Raw genomic sequence first — 22,612 nt, 5'->3', positions numbered from 1 at the left:
AGATGTAAAAGGGCCAGGCAGCAGTGGCGCACGCCTTTAGTCCCAGCGCTCGGGAGGCAGAGCCAGGCCAATCTCCCTTAGTTTGAGGCCAGCCTGGTCTACAGAGTGAGATCCACAACAGGCACCAAAACTACACAGAGAAACCCTGTCTTGAAAAAAAAAAAAAAGATATAAAAGGCCTTAAACACAACAGAAAGGAATGGGCTTCGTTTGAATCAGGATTTAAGCAAACAGGGGAGGGGGTAAAGTGGAATGGAGAAGTGAATGGGCAGAGTTCACTGATTGGTATAAGAAATGAAATGGGAACTCTGACCGGATACCTTGCAATATCAAGAAAAAACTTATTTGGGGCTAAGGAGGACTCCGTGGGTAAAACTACTTGCCTCACAAGCCAGATGACTGGAGCTCAATTCTCAGAACTCACTTAAAATCCAGTTGTGGTAACACACATCTGTAATCAGCCTTCAGAGAGATGAGAGGCAGGGACAAGAGACTTACTGGGAAGCTCACTGGCCAGTAAGCCTGGGTATGTCAGGGTGGTGCAAAGAGCAAGAAAGATCTGGTCTGAACGAAGTGGAAGGAAAGAACTGACTCCTGAAAGTTTCATCCGATCCCCCTAGGTGTGCCACGGCACACACACACCCATACTCACACATGTACTAGAGCTCACACACAGAAAAAGTTAAAATTGGAAAAGAAATGACTTATTTTAATGTAATAATGGTAATATCTGCAGATCTCAAGGACAGCTCCCTGTAGTTTAGAGATGCCTGTTGAAATGTTTACAAATGAAATGACATGATGACGTGATGTCTGCTTTAGTAAGAGGCAGGAGGAACGCCCCAGTGGAGGAAGCATGAGTCAGCACATGTCAACGCTGACATGCATACTTGTGAGCCCCTACTTCTTCCTTCACTTCTGTACAGCTGAGTTTTTACGGGGGTAAAAATTATAAAAGAGGAAAATGACAATGTGAAAAGATCAAATTCAAAGGTTGACATGGTTTAATATAGACGTGTGAATCAAGTCAGATTATAATAAATCACTGATTGTCACACGAAGATAATGTCAGCAAGACAAGGTTGATGCCAACAGAGGAACCCTGGGAGTCATACTGCCTGTGCAGAGGGAAACGCTGACTCAGGTACAATGTGCTTGCTGAGCTTCATTAAACTTGATTCTGGTGTTTAAGCACACCACAGGCCCTGAGTCAGGTTAATTATGGAACACGTCTCATTGCACAGAATCAATACCAGTCCGTGCTGTGAACCCACAGTCCCACCCCAGACCCAGGTCTCCGTAGCAGTTGCTATGCACCTGGATGATTTCAGCCCCTCACACACTCCATTGCTTCCCATTCTAAATGAGATGGCTCTCACTTCCCCTCCGTTTTGTTTTAACTGCCCATGAAGATATAAAATTTACTCTTTGGTTTTACCTGCCTTCCCAATTTTTTTTAACCCAGTTTATGCTCCTAAGATTCATTCGTGATTCTGATGAATGCTACTGCTCAGTCTTTTCCACTTTACTATGAAGAGATTGTTTATCTATGTATGTGATAATGGAATTTAAATAGTCAGTCTTCCGCTGTAAAGAGCCGTGCATTTTGAACTCTCTGGTACTATGTTCTGGTACACATATCATCAAAGTGAAATGGCCACATGTCACCAGAACTCCATCTTGTATATATCATCAGAAGTGGCACTGTTTATATACCTAGCAATTAGCGAAAGCCGAAGATAATTTCTTGGGAGTATAATTGACATGAATGAGGATAATGATAGTAACGAATTCATGCATTCTGGGGGTGGTTATTTTGTTTCTTTACAACTCTGTAGTTATAAAGAAATTCAGTCAAATGGCTCTGCAAAGTATTTCCACAATACCTGTTTGAAAGGTAGTTAGGACCTCAGACTATTCCTAACTGCTGGAGAAGACAAAAAAGCAAAGACAGCCTTGTCTTGTTCTCCCAGGCCACATCCTCTGCAGATACCAGCAGGCATCCGTTGGCCCTCCTCTGCCCTACAAATGAGAGGTTTTCTTCACTCACTGTGGCATTTTCAGACAGATACCACTCAGGGATGGCAATGTAGTGGTTGGGAACTTTCCTTGGGGCATTCTGCCGGTCCTCTGCTTCCCAGAGTAGCGTGTTCAAATCCGGAAAGTTGTTGTTGATATCGATCCCATCATGGGTCCAGCGTCCCAGGGACCAGCCTCCCAACTCGGAGCCCTAGAGAAGATTCAGAATGTAAAGAGCTCTCAGACTGCAGGAGAATCTGGGACATGTAGTGTGTCTGTATCTCCTGTGTGCATCTCCAAATCTCTGAATGTTCTTGGCCCCAGAAAAGGCATCACAGGAGAATATAGAAAAACCTGCTCCTGACGTCTGATAAGCCATAAATACAGTTACCTCGCTCCAAAGATGGACACCCAGAGGCCCACTCATGCCATATGGTCAAGCTCAAAAGCCTTAGATCTCTTCTTGTACCTCTCCCTTGCCCCTCCCTCCACTGCTTGGCTGAACCTCTGAAAAGGAAGAAGCCTGGAACTGGAGCATTGCAGGATCATTTACTATCAATGCTATACCAATGTGTTCTGTCTGCTCTGCCCAGAATCTTGGTTGTTTTGTCTGTTTGTTTGTTTGTTTTTATTCTTTGCTCTTCAGCTCTTTGGGGGTGCACCACCCAGTTCCCAAATAAATACAGAGCCTTATTCTTTCTTACGAATTCTCGGCCTTAGCTTGGCTTATTTCTAGCCAGCTTTTCTTAACTTAAATTATCCCAACTACCTTTTGCCTCTGGGCTTTTATCTTTCTCTATTTCTGTATATCTTTCTTTCCTTCTTACTCTGTTGCTGGTTGTGTAGCTGGGTGGCTCCTGATGTCCTCCTTTCCTCCTTTTCTGGCTCCTCTCTCCTCTCTCATGTTCTTCTTCTTCTCTTTATTCTCTCTGCCTGCCAGCCCTGCCTGTTTCTCTCTCCTGCCTAGCTGTTGGCTGTTCAGCTCTTTATTAGACCAATCAGGTGTTTTAGACAGGCACAGTAACACAGCTTCACACGGAGTTAAACAAATGCAACATAAAAGAATGCAGCACATCTTTGCATCAATAAACAAATATTTCATAGCAAAAATGAATGTAACACATCTTAAACTAATATTCCACAACACCTGGCTTTAGAGTTAGTGTTGTGTCCACGGCCGTACCACCCTGAATGTGTCTAATCTTGTCTGATCTCAGAGGCTAAGCATGGCTGGGCCTGGTTAGTACTTGGATGGAAGTTATTGTTATGACTAATCACGTATTTGTGCCAGAACCAACAAACACAACTAAATGCTATATTTTAAAGCTTGCATTTGACAGGCATCTCTACTTAGACAGTGCTCTATTTTTATCCCAAATATTGTGAAATATCACTAGTGATTCATGACATGATTTAATACAATTATATACACATGTATTTTATACACATCTATGGCAGATACAAATTTCATGGGATAACTAGAACACAAAGTATAAGCAATACCTCAGAATAATCAAAAGAGTCATTGTTAGGTGACAGGTGAGTATATTAGAGATAATAACCAAGGCTAGCACATGCCTCAAAAGTGCTCAGCCAACCCAAGGTACTACTGCCATGAGGTATACTGCTACACACTGGGTGTGTAACAATGGCATTACTCATGTGGATGCGCTCTAGCTGGTGGACATATACCTCTCTCAGTGTCCCCATCAGTTTCAGTTCCTGCTTTGCATCCCTTAGAAACCTTAGCAGAAACAACCAGAAAGAAGGCAAAGCAGCTCCTGCAGGCAGAGGCTGCAGACACAGGCTGCCACCTTCAGCAAAGAAGGCAAAGGAGGCTGGGAGATGGCTTAGTCAGTGAAGTACTTGCTGAGCAAGCATGGATTGAGATCCTCGGCACCCAAGTAAAAAGCTAGGTGAAACAATGTATGCTGGTAACCCCAGCACTAGGGAGGTAGAGATGGGTAGATCCCCAGCACATGATGGCCTGATGGTCTAGCTGAATCAGGAAGTTCCAAGTTCAGCCAGAGACCCTATTTCAAGAACTAAGGTGGGGAAGCTATTGAGAAAGACACACAATGTCGACCTCAGGGCCTTCCCATGCACATATACACACATGTACATGCACACCTACACAGATAAATCACATATCAAAAACAAAAGAAAGAATAAGCATACGCTGGAGCTGGGATAGCCTGTTGGTTTCAGATGGGGGCTAGAATACACTTACCCCTTCGTAGGCCTTCTCATAGCCATCAGGATTGAGGGAGGGTAGAATGTGGATCCGTGTCTCTTCCACCAGGCGGACGATGCGTGCGTTCTGCGCCAAGTACTCCTGGCAGAGGAACTGCAGCAGCAGCAGCAGCAGCTCACGGCCTAGCACCTCATTGCCATGGGCCCCTGCGATGTAGTGGAACTCGGGCTCACCTTGACAGAGACAGAGACACAGGCTCCTGCAGGCATCCACATGGGGCCAGCAAAGGTTTGAGATGACACCAACACCTTACGGCTGTATTTTCTTTCCTTCCAAATAAGCCTCCAAAATTATATTGGGACAATAATTTTAATAATTTAATTTAATTTAAACAACATTCATTCATTTATTTTACACACTGAGCACACTTTCCCTTCTCTCCTCTCCACATCCCCCACCCCTCACCCCGCCACACCCCACCCCCACGTCCCATCTCCTCCTCCTCCTCCTCAATTTAAACTCAAATGCTCAAGCATGTAAGAAAGACACAGACAACAAGCCCGAACAACCAGAGCCACGGGTGGGGGGCGAGGGGGCGTTCTTACTTTGCAAGGACAGACCAAATATCTCAGTACTTATGACTACAAGCTAAACACAAAGCACCACTTCGCTTTTCTCCTCTGTGGTGCAGTTTCCCGTGGGGAAATTTCTTACTATGTTTTACAAGGAGCCAAAGATGAATGACTACATGAAGAAAATCGTCTTAAAGGGAGTCAGCAAGAACACAGTTGGGTTAATGGTCTGAGTACTTTCTCTTCCAATACTTAGCTTCTTAATGAGAAGTGCTATGGATTCACGTGTGTCTCTCTAAAATTCATGTTCAAGTCAAGACCCTGTGATAGTATGAAGAGGCGGGGCCTTTAGAAGAGGATAAGGGATTAGCATCCTCTGAGAATGTAGCCTTCCACCCCCTTGTATCATGCAAAGGTAAGTAGAAAACAGGTCATCACCAGCCAGATTCCAGATGTGCTGGCATCTTGACCTTGAACTTCCCACGTTCCACAATGGTTAGAAATAAATTCCTGTTGTTTATAAATGATGCAGTCTTGGATATTTTGTTATAGCAGCTAAACAGACTCAGAATATCAGTGCTGGGAATGGCTATAATCACACTTCATTTTCTTCCCTTGACAGGGCTGCTATATATGAAGAAACATGATTTTATCCACAGGTAAGGCCTTAGAAGAAACTCCTAAGAGGAACTCCTGAGACACAAGACATAGACGAACGATAAAGTTACACATATCTTTTGCACCTAAATTTTATTGGGTTTTGACAGCCTGACTAGTTTTACCAACAAGAAAACTGGAAGCCCACCCAGCATGCAGGGACTTGGAGTAGTGATGTCTGAATAGAAAACAGCTGAAGGCAGGCAGCATTTAAAGACAACGTAGACATTCTTCAAAAAGAAGGGAGCCCCACAGTAGGGAGTGTGGAAGGCATATTTGTAGTCAAAACATTTATGAAACTGTCTCTTTACCTAAGATAATGAGAAGCTAAGCACAATATTAATATGGGCAATGCTATCTCGCATGCCTGTGGTGTACAGGTCTTCCTTTCACGTGTCTTTTCCTCTTTAGGAATGTGGCAATATCAGGAATTGATCTCCATGTCTCCAAAATTCCAACTTCCAGATTCCATCCCTCTCCTAATTGTAGTTTCTCAATAAATTTAGTGTTTTATAGAATAGAAGAAGAAGGAGGAGGAGGAGGAGGAGGAGGAGGAGGAGGAGGAGGAGGAGAAGAAGAAGAAGAAGGGAGCCCTGTGCTTTGAGCCCTTCACAAATCGAAGAGTCCAGAATGTTCTCTTGCATCCAGCCATTTTCTTCTTTATCTTGTGCTTGGTCTCAGAAGCAGAGAGCACAATTAAATGTGGTCCTTGTGCAGCAAAGGAGGGGGCTTCTAGCCCAGGAAGCTTTGCAGCTCTTCTAAGACATGAAGGGCACAGAACCAAAATTAGCTTATCAGTGTGATTTACGGGATAGGGGCTTGTGCCCTGAATCATGAATGCTCTGGTGTAGGATGTGGGGAGATGCCTTCAGATAGATGAGGAGTTATTGAAGATGGGGCACCATCATCTTGGCTGGGGAGTTGGCATCATTAGTGCCAGCTGTGAACCTGACACAAACCTAGAATCACCTGGCGAGAAGGAGCCTCAGCTGAAAAAAAAGCCTACATCAAATTGACTTGTGGCCATGTCTGTGAGGTTATCTTCTTAACTGCTAATTGATCAGGAGGGCCCAGCCCTGTGGGTATACCACCCCAAGGCAGGGGCTGCTGGACTGCATTTAAAAGGTAGCTGAGAAAGGCAATAAGCAAACTTCTTCCATGGCCTCTGTCTCAGTTCCTGACTCTGATTCCTCCTTGAACTCCTTCCCTGGTTTCCCTTGATGGAGAATTATTACCTGAAGCCGAGACAGACCCTTTCCTCCCAAGCTGCTTTTGGTTATGGCGTTTATCACAGCAACAGAAAACAAAGGTAGAAATCCTTCTCACCAACTTCATGCTCCCCAGGATGGTCAGAGATCTCTACAGCATACAACTTCAGGCCCTGGTGGCTTTTGCCAATGTTGTAAATTCTGGTGATATTGGGGCACATTTCATTCACAACCTTCATCAACTGAAAGACAAGGTAAATGAAAGGTTTTGAATCGTGATAGCTGCATGCTAAAAAAAAAAGGCAGTGTACCCCCAAAAGACAGCTATTTCCACAGCCTCCTGCCTCAGTACCCCTCTCCATCCCACAGCCCTGCTGCTATACCTCTGTCTAGAACACCCTCTTTGGTTTATTTCCAAGGATAATACCCACCTTTCCAGGCCCTGGCCCTATACTCTCAGCATACCCGATTATTACAGTTACAGCCTCTTGCTACAGACTGAATGTCTGTGTCCCTCAGCTGAAATCTAACCAGTGCAACAGAATTAAAAGGGGAAACCTTGAGTCCAGCAAGATGGCTCAGTGTGTAAAGGCCCTTGCTGCCAACCTGAGTTCCATCTCTGGGAACCACATACAGGAAGGAGAAAACCAACTCCCACAAGGTGTCTTGACTGTAGCAAATGCACAGATGTATGCATGTGCCCATATCCCAACACACCTAATAAATAAATATAATAAAATATTTTTAATAAAAAGAAGTGAAGCATTAGGTGGTCATTATGCCACATGGTTGTAGTATTGTAAACAGGATTAGAATCTTTTAAAAGAGGCAAAGGACTTGTATGTGGAGCAGTGGGAAGGCCACATACACATATGGACTAGCAGGTGAACCCTCAGCAGACACCACATCTGCCAGCACCTTAACTACAAACAAGGCCTTCCTATTGTCTACTAATCAGCAACTCGATGACATTTCTGCTATGACAGCTCCAACAGAGTGAGGCATCTTCCTGAATTGGTATTTTTACCTCTCTCAGATGTATATGGCTAACACAAAGATGTGTTGCATTCTCTTATATTGCATTTATTTAACTCTGGGAAGCTGTGTTACTTTGCCTGTCTAAAATACCTGATTGGTCTAATAAAGAGCTGAACAGCCAATAGCTAGGTAGGAGAAAAAAAATAGGTGGGACTGGCAGGCAGAGAGAATAAATAGGAGGAGAAATATGCAAAGAGAAGATGGAGAAGCAAAAGAAGGAGAGGAGGACATCAGGGCCAGCCACCCAACTACACAGAAAGCCATGGAGTAAGAAGTAAAGAAATGTATATAGAAAGGTAAAAGCCGAGAGGCAAAAGATAGATGGGTTAATTTAAGTTAAGAAAAATTAGCTAGAAACAAGCCAAGCTACGGCTGGACATTTATAAGTAATAATAAGTCTTCATCTATTTACTTGGGAGCTGGGTGGCAGGCCCCACAAAAAGTAAAAAGTTTAAAAAAAAACAATACAAAGGACTGCATGTGGTGGCTGTGGACACAAACCTCATGGGGCCAAGTGGGGCAAACAGGCTTCAGTGGGGAAGGGACCCACATGCCATGGTCTAGATTTTAAGGTCAGGTATTCAACTGACAGCTTCAGTCTATGAGAATGATGTGAGCTATCAGGGAATTTAGTGAGGCCTCTACTAGGATAATAAGCTTCTGGGGGGTGGGGGGTGGAGGACAGTGGCATCCTCTCCTCAGAGGTTGCCTTGCCTTGCATCCCTGACCAGTGCTGTGAGCACTGATTTGCTGGGTGAAAAGTGTTTTGCCATCCCCAGGGCACCAGAAGTTGATTTTAAAAAAATTGTATTCTGCTGTAGGATGTCTTTCTGTATGCTGTGAATATGTGTTGCTCTGATTGGTTGATAAATAAACCTGCATTGGCCTATGGCAGAGCAGGATGGAGCCAGGTAGGAAAATCCAAGAGAGATAGTGAGAGGAGAAAGGAGAGGGAGGAGATGCCAGCGGCCACTAGGAGAAGCAAGATGTAAAAGTACCCGTAAGCCATGGCCATGTGGTAACTTATAGATTAATAAAAATGGGTTAAGTTATAAGAGCTAGCTAGCAAGAAGCCTGCCATAGGTCATAGAGTGTGTAAATAATATTAAGCCTCTGAGTGATTATTTTATTTTATAAATGGCTGCAGGACCACTGGCTGGGAGGGGCCAGGCAGGACAGGAGGAATTCAGGACTAGAGAAAACTTTCAACTACATTTGGCACCCAACATGGGGCATGAACCCACAACCCTGAGATTAAGAGTCTCATGCTCTCCCAATTGAGCTAGCCAAGGGACCAACGGGCTGGGAGGGGCCAGGTGGGACCAGAGGAACTCAGGACCGGAGAAAACTTTCAACTACAGTATTCTCTCTATATTTATTGAGGACTCACTCTCCTCTACGTTTATTGAGGATCTATATTTACTGAGGATCTCACTCTCTACACTTACTGAGGATCCCACTCTCTACCAGGAACCATACAGACTGAAGACTGGAGAGTTCAGAGGATTATTGCCGGCCCATGTGTTAAGAACAGAAGAGACACTCTGGCACTGGCAGAGCAGAGATAGAATACCCTGTGTCAAGGGTGGTGGACAGGCATTATCCATTAGAAGGGCTCTACCACTCTGAAATACAAGTTGGAACTACACATACCTCTTTCTCCTGCTGCAGTGTGAAAGATGGCCACAGTGTACTTGTTTCAAGGCCCTGTATGCTAGTCTCTCCTGGTGCAGTCACACTTGGACAAGGATCTCAGCAGGTCCTGATTGGCAAATAAGCCACTGTCTTGGGTTCAGACCAAAGATGATTTCTTTAGGAATAAGACCTAAGTGGTCCATTATTAACCTGGTAACAAGTATAAGCTTCAAGCATAGGTCTGGCTATGCTTTTCTGTTATGTTACCCTCTATCTTTAGTGCAACCAGTACGAAAGATCACAGCCTACGCATTGGAGGAAGACTAATAGCTTCCCCTGGATACACACTGTAGTAATGGATGTAAGCCTTTTGGGTTGGAAAGCCTCAGGATCCCCTTTCTTCTTTGTATTCTCTCCTCCACTGGACATTATTTCCCAACCCTGCTTTCTCTGCAGTGGTCAGGGTTAAATGAACCATGTCCCTGGATCATCATAGTAAAACCAACTTTCCCTCATAAGAACATGAGAATTTGAAGAACATTAACCTTTAGGAAAGCCCTTTATAATTTTCCCTCCAGAGGAGCACTCTGGAATACCCTGAAGCATATCTTGTGTGGCCACCATCCCCATGAAGAACATGGGAATTGATCTGCTTGCTCTTCCCAACAAGGCTATCGTGAGCATCACCAGGGAGTAGATTCCATCTACTTTAAATACAACTCCTTCTTGTGAGAGAATGTAACTTCTGGGTCCTGAAGAGAATTAGACATTCTTTTTATGCTACTCAGGTCAGTGATTTCTCACCTTGACTGTCAGCTTGACAAACCTGGGAAAGGGAACTTCAAATGAAGAACTGCCTTCATAAGCTCGGTCTGTGGGCATATCTATGGGACATTTTCTCGACTGCTAGTTTATGTAGGCGAGCTCAGCTATCTCGGGGCAGATGATCCTGGGCTGTATAAGATAGCTGAGAAGCCGGGAGAAACAAGCCAGGAGGCAGCACTCCTCCTTAGTTTTTGCTACAGTTCCTGCCTCCAGGTTTTTGCCCTGACTGAATGATGAACTCTGAAGAATGAACTTTAGCCAAATGAACTCTTTCCTCTCCAGGTTGTTTTGGGTCATGGTGTTTCATCACAGCAACAGAAACCAAGCTAGAATCCGGTCTTTGTGGAAAATACATGGGGTGACAAGCAGAGTAAGGAGTAAGATTTCCTCAGGGACCAGAGCACACATCCTGAACAAGGCTGAAGAAACTGGTTCTGCAGGTCTGACACATCTTGTATACCATGGTGCATTTGGCTCCTTACAGCCCAAGCACCCTCCCCGCTGGAAAAATAGTCTCCATTAAAATTTGTTATGATGGAGGGGAAAGTGACTAAGGAAAGACATCGAGACAGCTCCTTGGAGGGGGAGGGGAAGTGACACAGAAGAGAATAGCGGGGTTTGCTAGACTCGTGCACCCCTGAAATGGGAAAGCACATCACCATCCTAGTACCCACTGAAGTCTGGGCTCCTCTCTTTCCCTCCTTCGCCGAAGAACATAGAATAATGAGATGATTTTCTAGTAATCCAATTTTCGGTAATATATCTGAAGGAAACTGTTCGCGAAGAAAGCTAAAATTATACACATGATGACATTGGTTGTAGCATGTTTCCTCCTTTGGCATAGTCATTAAAAACTGGGAGATTTCCAAATGCTTCAGAGCAGGGGGAAAGCTGTTAAACCGCAAGGCATCCACTCAGGGCCCATGTGGCAGCATTGGAGGCAGTGGGGGTTGGGGGGAGTAATGCTAGGGAACCAGCGCATGAGAGACATGGGGCAAAGACAGAGCTATGTTCTAATCACAGTCATGCAGAACCTGTGTGAACTTGAGTTCGAGCACTAGAGGGATAGAAGTGTGTTGCTGTAGCTTGAGTGTATGTGTTCCTCAAATTCACAAGGTGGAATCCAAGACTCAATTCCATAATGTGTAGGGGTGGGGACCTTTCTAGGGGGTGATTAAGTCACATAGGCTTTGCCCTTATCAGTGGAATGAGCATCCTTTTAAAGGGATAGGAGGAAACTAGGTAGACCTTTTTGCCTTTCCATCTTCCACATGATGACCCCCAAAACAAGGTACCATACTGAAAGTAGAGGGCAGCCCTCACTAGACACAGAATCTGCTGGTTCCTTGACTCTAGGTCACCAATATCAAGAACTATGAAAAATCAACTCCTATTGCTTAGAAATTATTCATTCTCTGGACTTTTGTTCATCTGTGAACAGACCAAAACAAGAAAGATGTAAAAATTACTGATTCATCAGTACAGTGAATTCATGGAGGATCCTTTAGACTAGGGGTTCTCTGTTGATATAAGAATGCTGGTCCAGTGCATGGAAGTTTTTCTTAAAAAGCTGTTTTAAAGCAACAGACAAAAGGTTTTCTTCCATCATCTTTCTTCAGAGACTACCTCTAATCCAATGGAAAAGGAATTCCCAAAGGGAGGAAACCATACTGAGGAGCATCCATGGTTCATGTGGTGGTTTGAAAGAAAATGGTCCCCAAAGGGAGTGGCACTAATGGGAGGTATGGCCTTGTTGGAAGAAGTGTGTCACCGTGGGAGTAGGCTTTGAGGTCTCCTGTGTTCAAGCCACACCCACTGAGACAGACCACTTCTTGTTGCCTGAAAGTCAAGATGTAGGACACTTGGCTATGTCTCCAGCACCATGTCTGCCTGCACACCACCATGTCCCACCATGATGATAACTGACTAAACCTCTGAAAATGTAAGCCATCCCAATTAAATGTTTTCCTTTGTAAGAGTTGCTGGCCATGGTGTCCCTTCATAGCCATAGAAATCCTAACTAAGACAGAAGTTGGTACCAGGGACTGGGGTATTGCTGTGATAAGCCAGACCATGTTTTCATTTGGAGTAATATAGACTTTGGTACTTTGGGTTAGGAAAACAGTAGAATGGTTTAAGTACTGCATAATGAGCCATACTAGTAGGAGCATGGAAAACAATAGTGCTGAAAAATGATTTGAACTGTATCAGGCCTGGCTCAAAAGGTTTCAGAGGAGAAGAATTTTAGTATGTTCCCTAGAGAGTGTTGTGATACTTTGGTGAAGAAAGTTGTGGGTTTTTGCCCTTATCTGAAGAGTCTGCCTGAGGCTAAAGTAGAGAGATTTGGATGAATTCCATTGGCAGAGGAGCTCTCAAAACAGCCTAGCAGAATACAGACTCTTTCGTGCAGTTACTAATGTTCATGCTTCTAAAGATTTATAACGAAAAGAAGCAAGCAAGGTGAAACACCAAATGTACAATCCGAGAAGAAAAGCAGCACCAGGGAGTGGAATGAAGCCAAGTCCTGCGTTCAAGGAGATAAACTGACCAAGAAATGGAATGAAGGGGTTGGGGATTTAGCTCAGTGGTAGAGTGCTTGCCTAGCAAGCGCAAGGCCCTGGGTTCGCTCCTCAGCTCTGAAAAAAAAAAAAGAAAAAGAAATGGAATAAAGGGTGGTGACCTCAGGGCAAGATCCCACCAGCTAGATTTCTAACTTGTGAAAGGGAATTAAAGAAAAGCTTAGAACCAGGTGTGGTAGTACACACCTTTAATCCTAGCATTCAGAAGGCAGAAGCTGGCAGATCTCTGACTCTGAGGCCAACTTGGTCTATAAAGCAAGTTCAAGGACAGCTAAGCTTAAGCAGTAAAGGAAACCATGGAAAACGAAAAGCTGGTGAAGATGTAGTTGCAAAAGGGAGCCATGTTCCAGCCCCAGCAAACAGCAGAACTTGGCAGCTTCAGCCACTTTAGAGTTAAGGATAGAAGAAAGGGGTTATGGAATTTGCCTCCATGTCTAAGGAAAGCCGCTAAGGTCAGGTATGTGTCAGGGGTGTCTCTGAATGGAGGCCTAGAAAGGCCATTGTGTGAAGCTGTGAAGTTGAAGCCTGTATTGCCTTGGAGACCCCAAGATGTTAGAGATGCCAGAATTGCGGGAAACCTGCCAAGGAAAGCTGAGAACAGGGAGTGGAGCCAGCCCAAGAGAGAGAAGTGTGTGGCCATCAACAAAACTGAAAGGAGTCGGAGATCTGAAGAGTGCTTTGATATCAGACATGGAGATGCAGAGTTTGGAGCTTGCCCAGCTGGTTTTTTGGTCTTGCTTTGGTCCAGTATTTCCTCACTATGCTTCCTTCCCTGCGTTTTGGAATGATAATGTATATCCTGTGCCATTATATGTTAGAAGTATGTGATCTGCTTTTTTTATTTTAATTTTACAGGGGGTTATAGTTATAAGATTGCATGAGTCTCAGAAGAGACTTTGAACTTCATATTTAAACAAGGTTGAGATTGTTATAGACTATGGGACTTTTGAAGTTGAACTGAATGCATTTTTTGCATTATGATATGGCTACAAGCCTTTGGGAGCCAGGGAGTAGAATGTATTAGTTTGAAAGAAAATGGCCCCCAAAGGGAGTGGCACTATTAGGAGGTGTAGCCTTGTTGGAGTAGGTGTGCCCTTGTTGGAGGAAGTGTGTCACTGTGGAGGTAGGCTTTGAGGTCTCCTAAACTCAAGCTAAACCCATTGGGACAGACCACTTCCTGTTGCCTGCAAGTCAAGATGGAAGAAACTTGGCTACTTCTCCAGTACCATGTCACTCTGCATAACACCATGTCCCACCATGATGATAATGGACTAAACCTCTGAAAATATAAGCCACCCGAATTAAATGTCTTTCCTTTATAAGAGTTTGCCGTGAACGTGGTGTCTCTTTACAGCAATAGAAACCCTAACTAAGACAGGTCAGAATTTTGGTTGTCTGGATTCCCAGACCTACTACCTTGCTCTGGCTTCCCACCATCATCACCTGTCCTCACACTCAGGCTGACCACACAGCATACATATTAGCATATTAGCAATATAGCAATAATACATATTAGCAAACTCAGCTAACTTCCCTCCCAGCCCAACGTCCCTGGCCATCCTCTGCCATCCTCTACATCAGTACAGCAAGCTGCCCTACAACTCCTGTCTCACCCCTTAACTGCTATCTATCTGAATCACATTAAATAACAACACAACCTGTATCTCCTAAACATCAGGACCCTAGCCATATCATGGCTCAAAGCAAAGACAAGTGACACCTTCCTAGGAAACCAATATCTTTTCTACCTGGGAAGGACAAGCCATTCCTAATGACAGCATGCCACACCCTACCTCAAACATACTCATGGCTCAGGTCAACTACCCACCTCAGAAATAACCTCTCTCCTCACACCCTAATCCCAAAAGTTCCTTTCCTAGGGGCTGTGGTGGGGCTCACCAACCTTCCCTCCACATAGGGAGGAATGCGGCTCACTCAGGACCTGTCTTCTTTCCCGGCACCCACCTGATACTTTGTTTGGACAAGAAGATCAGTCTTCTTCCCTCTCTGTCTGCTAACATCTGCAGGCAATCCAGATATCACCTGGTCTAGCTACAGTCAAAGCTTCTTCCAGCCATGGGTAAGCAAACCCATCTATCCCCATCCCATCTGTCACGACTGTAATGATGATGTTAAGCATATGTATGATAAATTTCATATTACAGACATTACAAGTGACAGAGTCATTGCCCCCATCATTCCAAGTGAAGGAGATGAAAAATGCACATTTTTGTGACCAGGAAGTCATAAATACATATACCAAGCAGATCTCCAGTGTTCTTTTGGCATAGTTCTCTCTGCCTTGAAGTATGGATGTTTGGACAGTCTTCACCTTCCTCTCTGCCTTCCCCATCTCTTGCCCCTCCCTCTGCCTGGAATAGGAGCTGCATAGCTCAGTGCTCTACAGGCATATGCTGTATGGAAGCCACACACATTCTCGCTGCTATCTTACAGTGGGATGAGCATCTCCACTGGCTTCTCATTACTGCTTCTCATTTTATTGTTGGCTATAAATGTCTCTTTCAGACTAAGCCAACTATTTTTCCTGAGGTAGAAATATTTCTACAGCCACCTAGAAGACTCCATCTGGGGAAAAGGCTAGCAATTCTGTTTTCTAATCCAGCCCCAAGAACCAACAATCTACGTTGGCAATGGCTTCCAGCCCGACACACTGGGACTGAGAAGCACTCCCTGGACAGTTTCCAGCTCAGTGCTTTTAGGCAGTGGGACTTCAGAGGGGTCCCCAAGGTGGCTGTATTGGTGACCCTGAGTCCTCTTAGCCCTAGCATCTCCTGAGTGGTAGTCATCATAACCACTTCTTGCATAAAGCACATACTTCCAGTTTTCCCTAGAGGACCCCAGTTATGTATGCGGGACAGTTGTCTCAAGGTCTCAACACCCAGGGACTCTGAACATTGAGATCACTTTATGTATACTTGCAGTTCATTGCACCAACTGATTTGATATCTCGGTCTCACTTCTGGGCTTGATGCCTTAAAACACCCATCAAGCAAGACTGAGTTAACCCACCAGAGCTCCCGAAGACAGAATGGTGGGCAGAGCCATAAAAATACCCCGAGAAACTGGAGCAGCAGGCATGAGTCACAAACCTCAAGTCCAAGCACATTATCTCTGTTTCTGAAGAGCAAGACAGTAAGAGGAGTTCTTTAGCACATCCCACCTCTACGTCTGTGCTGACAGGTGTCTGGAAGCCGTGCGTATCTCAAGTTAAATGACAGTGAGACAAGCCAGGCATGTTCATTCCATGGTCTCGAAGCTCAGTCTAATGATTCTGATCTCAGAAACATCTCCTGCCTTCATCCTGGGTAGCTGGCTCCTTCCCTCAGCCCATAAGCCCTCCCTCTGAGCTTCATTAACTAGCCTTTGGTGAGTCCTTACATGCCAATGTAATCCGGAGGTTATTTCTGCTTGTCCTATGTCTTCAAACAGATTCTTAAATAGCTAAGAATCTTGTTTGCCAATGCCTTCCCAAACTCCCTAGCACATTAATGTAGAGTGCTATCCACTGAACATATCAGTCACTATTGTCTTCAACAGAGCAGCTGTGACTACTTGCAAGAGACCCTCAAGATCCCGCCCATTGACTGTTGGACTCCCCTCATAGAAGAAAGGATCAGGGCCATTGGATTGTCACCTGAGAGCCCAGCCATCCCCTCCTGTACCTCCCTGTCAGCTGAATGTAATTCTGTTCTAGCTGCAAGTGGCTTTGTGATCTTGACGGTACTGGAGTATATAGAAAGTAGAAGGTTAAGGGAAGTCAGGGGAGGACTCTGCGTGTGCAGCTACGGAGTTGTTATTCATTCGGGGCTGAAATGTTCGATTGGTGCAGCTACTTAGGCATCACCTACATTCCTGTAAGTAACCCCTAACCCACGTTCTGTACAGAAGTTCAATAAACTCATTGCTTTAGCAAGTTGGACTTCAGTGAGATCAAACGGTGTCATTGGCACCCTATCTGAGATGAACAGGCATTTGCTTATATCACCCCAGGAAACATGCAATGCCCATGCTGGATGCAAACAAGGAACGGGGCTTCAGAGACAGTGAGCCAATCCAGGTGCTGCCCTTCTCATGGGTGTGTGGCAGCCAGCATGCACAGGCTGACACAGCCCGGAGTTACAGAGACTCTGAGTCAGTCTGAGAAAAGTCGCACTTGATCGCCATGTCCTGCTACTTGTAAAAATGCCAATCCTAAGTCCTGAGGCCTGGCTGGACAGAAGCATAGGACAACTTCCAGGACATGTCTGCTTAGGATTCAACTTCACTGTGTCTGAGGTGGCTCATGTGTAGATGCTTTATAAATTCCCATGTCACTCTAGTAGACAACCAAGATTGAGCTAAGAATCTAAACACTGACTGCCCTAGACCTTCTATATATGTGTGACAGTTGTATAGCCTGGTCTACCTGTGGGGCTCCTAGCAGTGGGAGCTGAGCCTGTCCCTGAGGCTTTGGCAGGCCTTTGGGAACCTATTCTCCATACTGGGTTGCCTTACAAAGCCTTAATATGAGGAGGCGCTTAGTCCTACCTCAACTTGATATGTCATGCTTTGTTGACACCCATGGGAGGCCTGCCCCCCTCTGAAGAGACACAGAAGAGGAGTGGATTGGGGGGGGTGTGCACAGGGGAGGTGGGGGGAGGGAATGTGAGGAGAGAAGAGAGAGGAAACTGTGGTCAGGATATAAAATAAATAAATTTAATAAATAATTTTTACAAAAAGAATCTAAATATTGTGGTAAGGGGTAATAGTGCTATATAGTATCACAGTGACTCAGTTTCCCATCAATAAGAGAAGGTAATCACAGTCTCTACCCTGCTGGGCTCTTAGAAGGAATGAGCATGTTAATGGAGATCAGTTGTGGAACACAGCATGTGGACCTACAGGAAGGCTTTCTGTTTTTACCGTAAGTGCCCTCTCATATTCAAGTCCACATTCATTAATATGAATTAATTAATTAATATGAATTCACTAATATGACCCAACTCAAACACATAGAACCTTTAGGAACTAAAGGCTTCAATGGGAAAAGTTCAGCTCTGAGCCACATTTCAGCTGTTTCCTAACAGAGGAGTCCCCATTTGCTTGCCCAGAGGAATCACACATAGTGCTTATTGGCTCAGGCCTTGCTGCCCCCGCTTTGACAAAGCCATGTTGGAAACCCCATACTCTTACCTGGCGCATTTCCTTATAGTTGTGGTGCTTAAAATCCAGGTCATCAGTGGTGGTCATCTCATTGCGTCGGTGATAATAGTTATTAGGATCTAGGGACAGAAAGATGGTTTTGAATTCATTCAATTATGGCGTCCCTGCTAGGAGCCTGGTTTCTGTGATGACAGCGGAACTAGAAAGCTCAACTTCTAATGCTGGTTCAGAGGCAAGAGCACCAAGCTACCAGGAGGCACGTGGGAGTTGGAACTGTTTGGAGATTAAGGATGTACAGTCACAGGCCTGGGCTTAAGTCTCTACTTAATGTGGTGTGACCTTGGACAAACAATTTGAGCATTCTGCACCTTACGTTTTCATCTGTAAGTGGGAAAAGAATGGTATCTCCTCTGTTGGCTTACGGTGAGCAGCAGAAGAGATACATGTGTGCCTGGGCCACTGTCAGTACAAAACAAGTAGTTATGAAGTTCAAAACCACATGCGCATCCTTGAGGACATTAGGAGCTGTTAGTCTCTTAGCTGAGATGCGTTCCCTTTCATTCTTCTTAACAGAAGCCCAGCATGTAAGAATCCCCTCTTCCGATATCTCGGAACTCTCATGCCCCGTTCACAGGGCCAGGTCAAACCCATCACAGCACCCAATGCTCTGACTGCCCCAGTGGAGGCAAAGCCCTTCAGCACAGAGGAAGAGACAGCGACAAATCTCTCTCCAGGCAAAGGATGCTGAAGCACTGCCTGCTTGCTGTGGTGGCCACTTGACCATGAAGGAACTGTCAGCACAACCTCAGTGACCAACAGGACACAGAAGCCCAATGACCTCAAGAGCTCCTGGTCAGCCAACCCTGAAGCCATTCTGCCGTGACATTTAGAGCCAGAAGCACCTGATGTGGTTCCCATGTGAGACGTTCTCATGGGCTCAGGTCCCCAGTTGGTGACATACTTTAAGAGGTAGTAGAACATTTAGTAGGCAGAACCTAGTTATAAGAACTGGGTCATTGGGGTGCCTTTGAAGGTTCTGCCTGGTCCTCAGGCCCCTCCTCTCTCTTTAGTTCCTGTCTACTAGGAGGTGAAGAGCTTTCTCCACCACGTGTTCCCACAGCCTTGGTATTCCGTCTCACCACCGGTCTAGTCAACGGAACTAAGGACTATGCTCTAGAAACTTCTGGAGCTGTGATCCAAAATCAATCGTTCCCCCTTGTAAGTTGTCTATGACAAGCATTTTGTCACAGATATGAAAGCCTTACCGACACAGCAGCCTCACCACTGTGATCAGAGTGTAGTAACAGAGGCGACCTGAAGGACTAGGACTCTGGCTCCCTTTTCATGTAACTTGAAGTTTCTTTTCAATTCATATTGTGTTGTATATAGTATTCCAAAATAAAGATGACGCAGAAGAGAGAGGGCAGGGAGGAGGAAGAACGTGAAGGAGAGTGACAAGAAGGGACCCTGGATCTGCCCTGATGCCCTTGTTCTCATCTGAGGAAGAATGGCAGAAGCTCTCAAGCCCTGGTCATCATGCTGACATTTCTCCACTAAAGCATTCATTCAGAAAATCTCAGTTAGTACAGACACCGCCACACCCACACCCCATGCAAAGAGCACTCAGAACTTCATAAGCCCACAACAGCATGGGTTCCACCCAAGTGGCCCAAAGGCCCATTCTAGAAGCAGGGGAATGGTGGGTAACAGAAGGACCCCTGAGATATCAGGATCAGCAAGGAACCATCTGTGCCACCAAAGTCCCCAGACTAGGAACACTGGCTGCCTAATAGACCTACCTCAGCCCTGCCAAATCAGATTCCACATCATGACAAAATCCCAGCTGACTCTGCAGGATCGATGTGAGAAGCACCAAGCCATGACTACATCACAGGCAGGAAGGAGGCATCAGCATCTGCTTCACACATCCACATCAGCTAGCCCTGCTGGAGCCCCTAACCAGTGGCTTTAGCCTTGAAGACTGAGGCCACATACAACAAATTAGGAGTCACCAAGAACTCCAACACCAAATATAGTGTGAAATCTTCACGAAAGACCTAACAGTACTATAAGAAACAAGCAGCTGTCATGGAAGGCTGTAGCTTGCAGGAGGGAGACAGGCATTTTGTCCAGGCAAGAAAGTCAATGCCATCTAAGCTCAACCAAGGCCTCAATTATTTCTCAAATATCTGCTTGGGGCATAGGACATCCATGCCTTAGAGAGAGCTTTCCAGGCCCATGGGTTCCAAAGCAAAGGTAAAGAGTGACAGGTTTTGGTTTGGGTTTTCCATTTATTGACACCGACTTCAACTTGCTGTTTTCTGAGAGCTATTTGGCACTCACTCGCAGCTTTAGGGGTGTCTTTCCAAAGGATCTGAAAGCCCCTTTTGTTTTCAAACAGCAGTTGTGCCTTCAAGGTTGTGAAAAGGGGTTAAAGAAAAAGCCCAGAGCCCTAGGTACAAAAGAATGGTTGATCAGACACTAGCCTTCCTTCCTGGAGACTAGTCAGGGTTGAAGCATCCAGGACAAGATCTCGATGCCGAGTCTCCCATATTTAATAAATGCTTCTCACTTGTCTTTTGAGTGAACAAAATCTTATTGAGAATTTCTTAGGAGTCCATCTTGCAGTTTTACAAGTAAGAATTTACAAGTTAGCTCAGAGCTCACCATCAGTCTATCAGCCATCTACTGTTATCTCTGAAGTCCCTTTCTCTGACTGGCACCTATTTCATGTGATTCAGAGGAACCGTCTTGCCCTATAAGCCCAGGTTCAAGCCTGTGACCCAGGTCCAAGCTGTGAACCCACTTGCCCCAGCCAGTCACTAGTTCAGAGATGATCCTGGGACAAGATCCATACTCTCAGTGCATCCATCCCCACTGGTGCCAAGATCTTCAAAAGAGAGTAACTTGTGCCCCTCTCCTTGGCTGTCAAAACATTGCAACAATGGTCCTCAAAGAACTGAACTCTCCCCAGGAATCTCATGCTAGGAAAAGGACAAGGCTGAATGAAGCCCTGTGCCTGCCAGAGGAGGTGCTCTCCTCCCAAGCAAGGATTTCACCTAGTTCAGGGCACCTCATAGCAGAGACTGGAGTCTAGAAAATGATGGATTGATGAAGGGTGAGGTTGCACCTTGACCAGGAATGCTTAGAGTTGTGTGTAACTCCCGTCCTCTATTTACACCTAAACTTTAAGTCAGGACCCATAAGATAGACTTGGGGGTTCACTGCATCTCGTCATCTGTTTTTCCCAGTGTGGCCACACTAACTCCTTTCTCTGTATGCCACTATGGCTTTTATTCCCATGTGGCTTGTCTCCTTAACAGAAGTAGTGAGCATGAGTATCTGAGCTAGCTCATTAGGGCTGCCAGAGTCCAGGTTCTGATCCTAACTACTCCAGTGACATCAGAGTTGTAGGGGAGTCTGTTTCTCCTGGGGTCACTCAGACAGCAGGAAGTGGAGCGTTAGTGACAATCCATCAGTCTGCAAGAGGCTCCAAGACAGTCCTGAGTTCAGCAAGAAGGCCCTGGGATACTAGCCCCACCCCTGCTGAAAGCCCGTCACACCCACCCCTGCAATTTTCATTTGTCCGACAAATTTTTCTCCTTAAGTGAGTCTGAGTAGGACTCTGGCATTTGAAGCAGAAGTCCTGACTGACTGATTCCATCTCTGCGCCTTTAATATCACAGATGGAGCTCTGACAAGCCAGATTCCTGCCTCTTTCCGTGTGGTTAGTTTTCAAAATCCTTCCTACTAAAACCCAGCGACTTCTTGGAGGACTCCTTACCTACAGGGAGAGAGGACGCCAGGCGCAGTACCTAAAATCCTTCATCCAGCCTGCTCACCTCATTAACCTACTCAACCTTCTGTTCTTGACACACCGGCCTACTGACTCCTCTGCCGGAGTCGCTGTCTGTTGTGTGCTCTCACAGGGATGCTAGGCAACAAGGAGAAGGGAAGGACTCCATACCCATCAGCTCCCCCAGCACCACTGGGGACGAGTGAAGGTCAGTATTCACATTCCTCTCGGACAATGTGTGTATCAGTGGTCACTTTATTCCCTGGTAGACAATGCCCTTTACTCATGGCACGGTCAGAGGTCAGTGATCCCCTTTATAAAAGTAGTTACCGGCTGCCTCCCAAGTCTGGACTCCATTTAAGCAAGACCCTTCCTTCTTCAAACAGAACGTTTTGTTTTGTGTCCTAAGAAAGGGATGAACTGAAGCCAAAAGGGAAAAAAAGGACTCATCAGAGGATGCGATAAGAAACTGAGAAGAACCATCAGCCCCTTCATGACATGAGCTGCAGACCCCAGAGGCAGCTAGCTACTTGCAGAACTTCCATGCAGGGCCCGCCCCAGGAAGCTGCAAAGGAGACAGATTTAAAGCGCTGTGATGAAAATCTGCAAGCAGCTTGTGACTCCTGTTCACACACTGGCCTTCCATGGCTTGATGTAAATGAACTGGTCCTGGGAAGTGAGAAAGAGCCACAGGCTGCCTGTAACTACTCCTAGAGTGACAGACAAACCAACTACAAGAGTTTTAAAGTGGTCCCAAAGCTAACGGGTAAACACAAAACAGTAAGGACAGGTTACTGTTGCTGTCAGTGACAGAAGTTAGTTATTATTCCTCCCTGAATTCTAAGACACAGAACACGTCTCAGTTGATGGACAAGATTAAGCCAAATAATATGAAAGTTGAATATTTCCTCCTTAGGGTCGCTGAA

At 45.4% G+C, this 22,612-nt stretch overlaps 2 protein-coding genes across 2 annotated transcripts in view; one reads left to right on the top strand and one right to left on the bottom strand.

Moving 5' to 3' along the window:
- Gpr26 (G protein-coupled receptor 26) overlaps window positions 1-5,463 on the top strand; it is an 88,693-nt gene extending 83,230 nt beyond the window's left edge. Inside the window, exon 4 of the mRNA XM_052714771.1 lies at window positions 5,408-5,463. Coding sequence (XP_052570731.1) covers window positions 5,408-5,448 — 41 coding nt within the window. The 3' untranslated portion in view covers window positions 5,449-5,463. The remainder of the gene's footprint in view (window positions 1-5,407) is intronic.
- Window positions 1-22,612, bottom strand: part of Cpxm2 (carboxypeptidase X, M14 family member 2) — a 113,378-nt gene that overhangs the window by 11,598 nt on the left and 79,168 nt on the right. The window contains exons 7-10 of the mRNA XM_052714768.1: window positions 17,921-18,009; window positions 6,769-6,892; window positions 4,250-4,446; window positions 2,051-2,230 (exon numbers count right to left, since the gene is read on the bottom strand). Coding sequence (XP_052570728.1) covers window positions 2,051-2,230; window positions 4,250-4,446; window positions 6,769-6,892; window positions 17,921-18,009 — 590 coding nt within the window. The remainder of the gene's footprint in view (window positions 1-2,050; window positions 2,231-4,249; window positions 4,447-6,768; window positions 6,893-17,920; window positions 18,010-22,612) is intronic.

The sequence above is a fragment of the Peromyscus californicus genome, unplaced genomic scaffold, assembly GCF_007827085.1.
Source record: "Peromyscus californicus insignis strain IS unplaced genomic scaffold, ASM782708v3 Scaffold_4__1_contigs__length_199733344, whole genome shotgun sequence".
NCBI lineage: Eukaryota > Metazoa > Chordata > Mammalia > Rodentia > Cricetidae > Peromyscus > Peromyscus californicus.
This window is presented reverse-complemented; position numbering and strand designations above follow the sequence as displayed.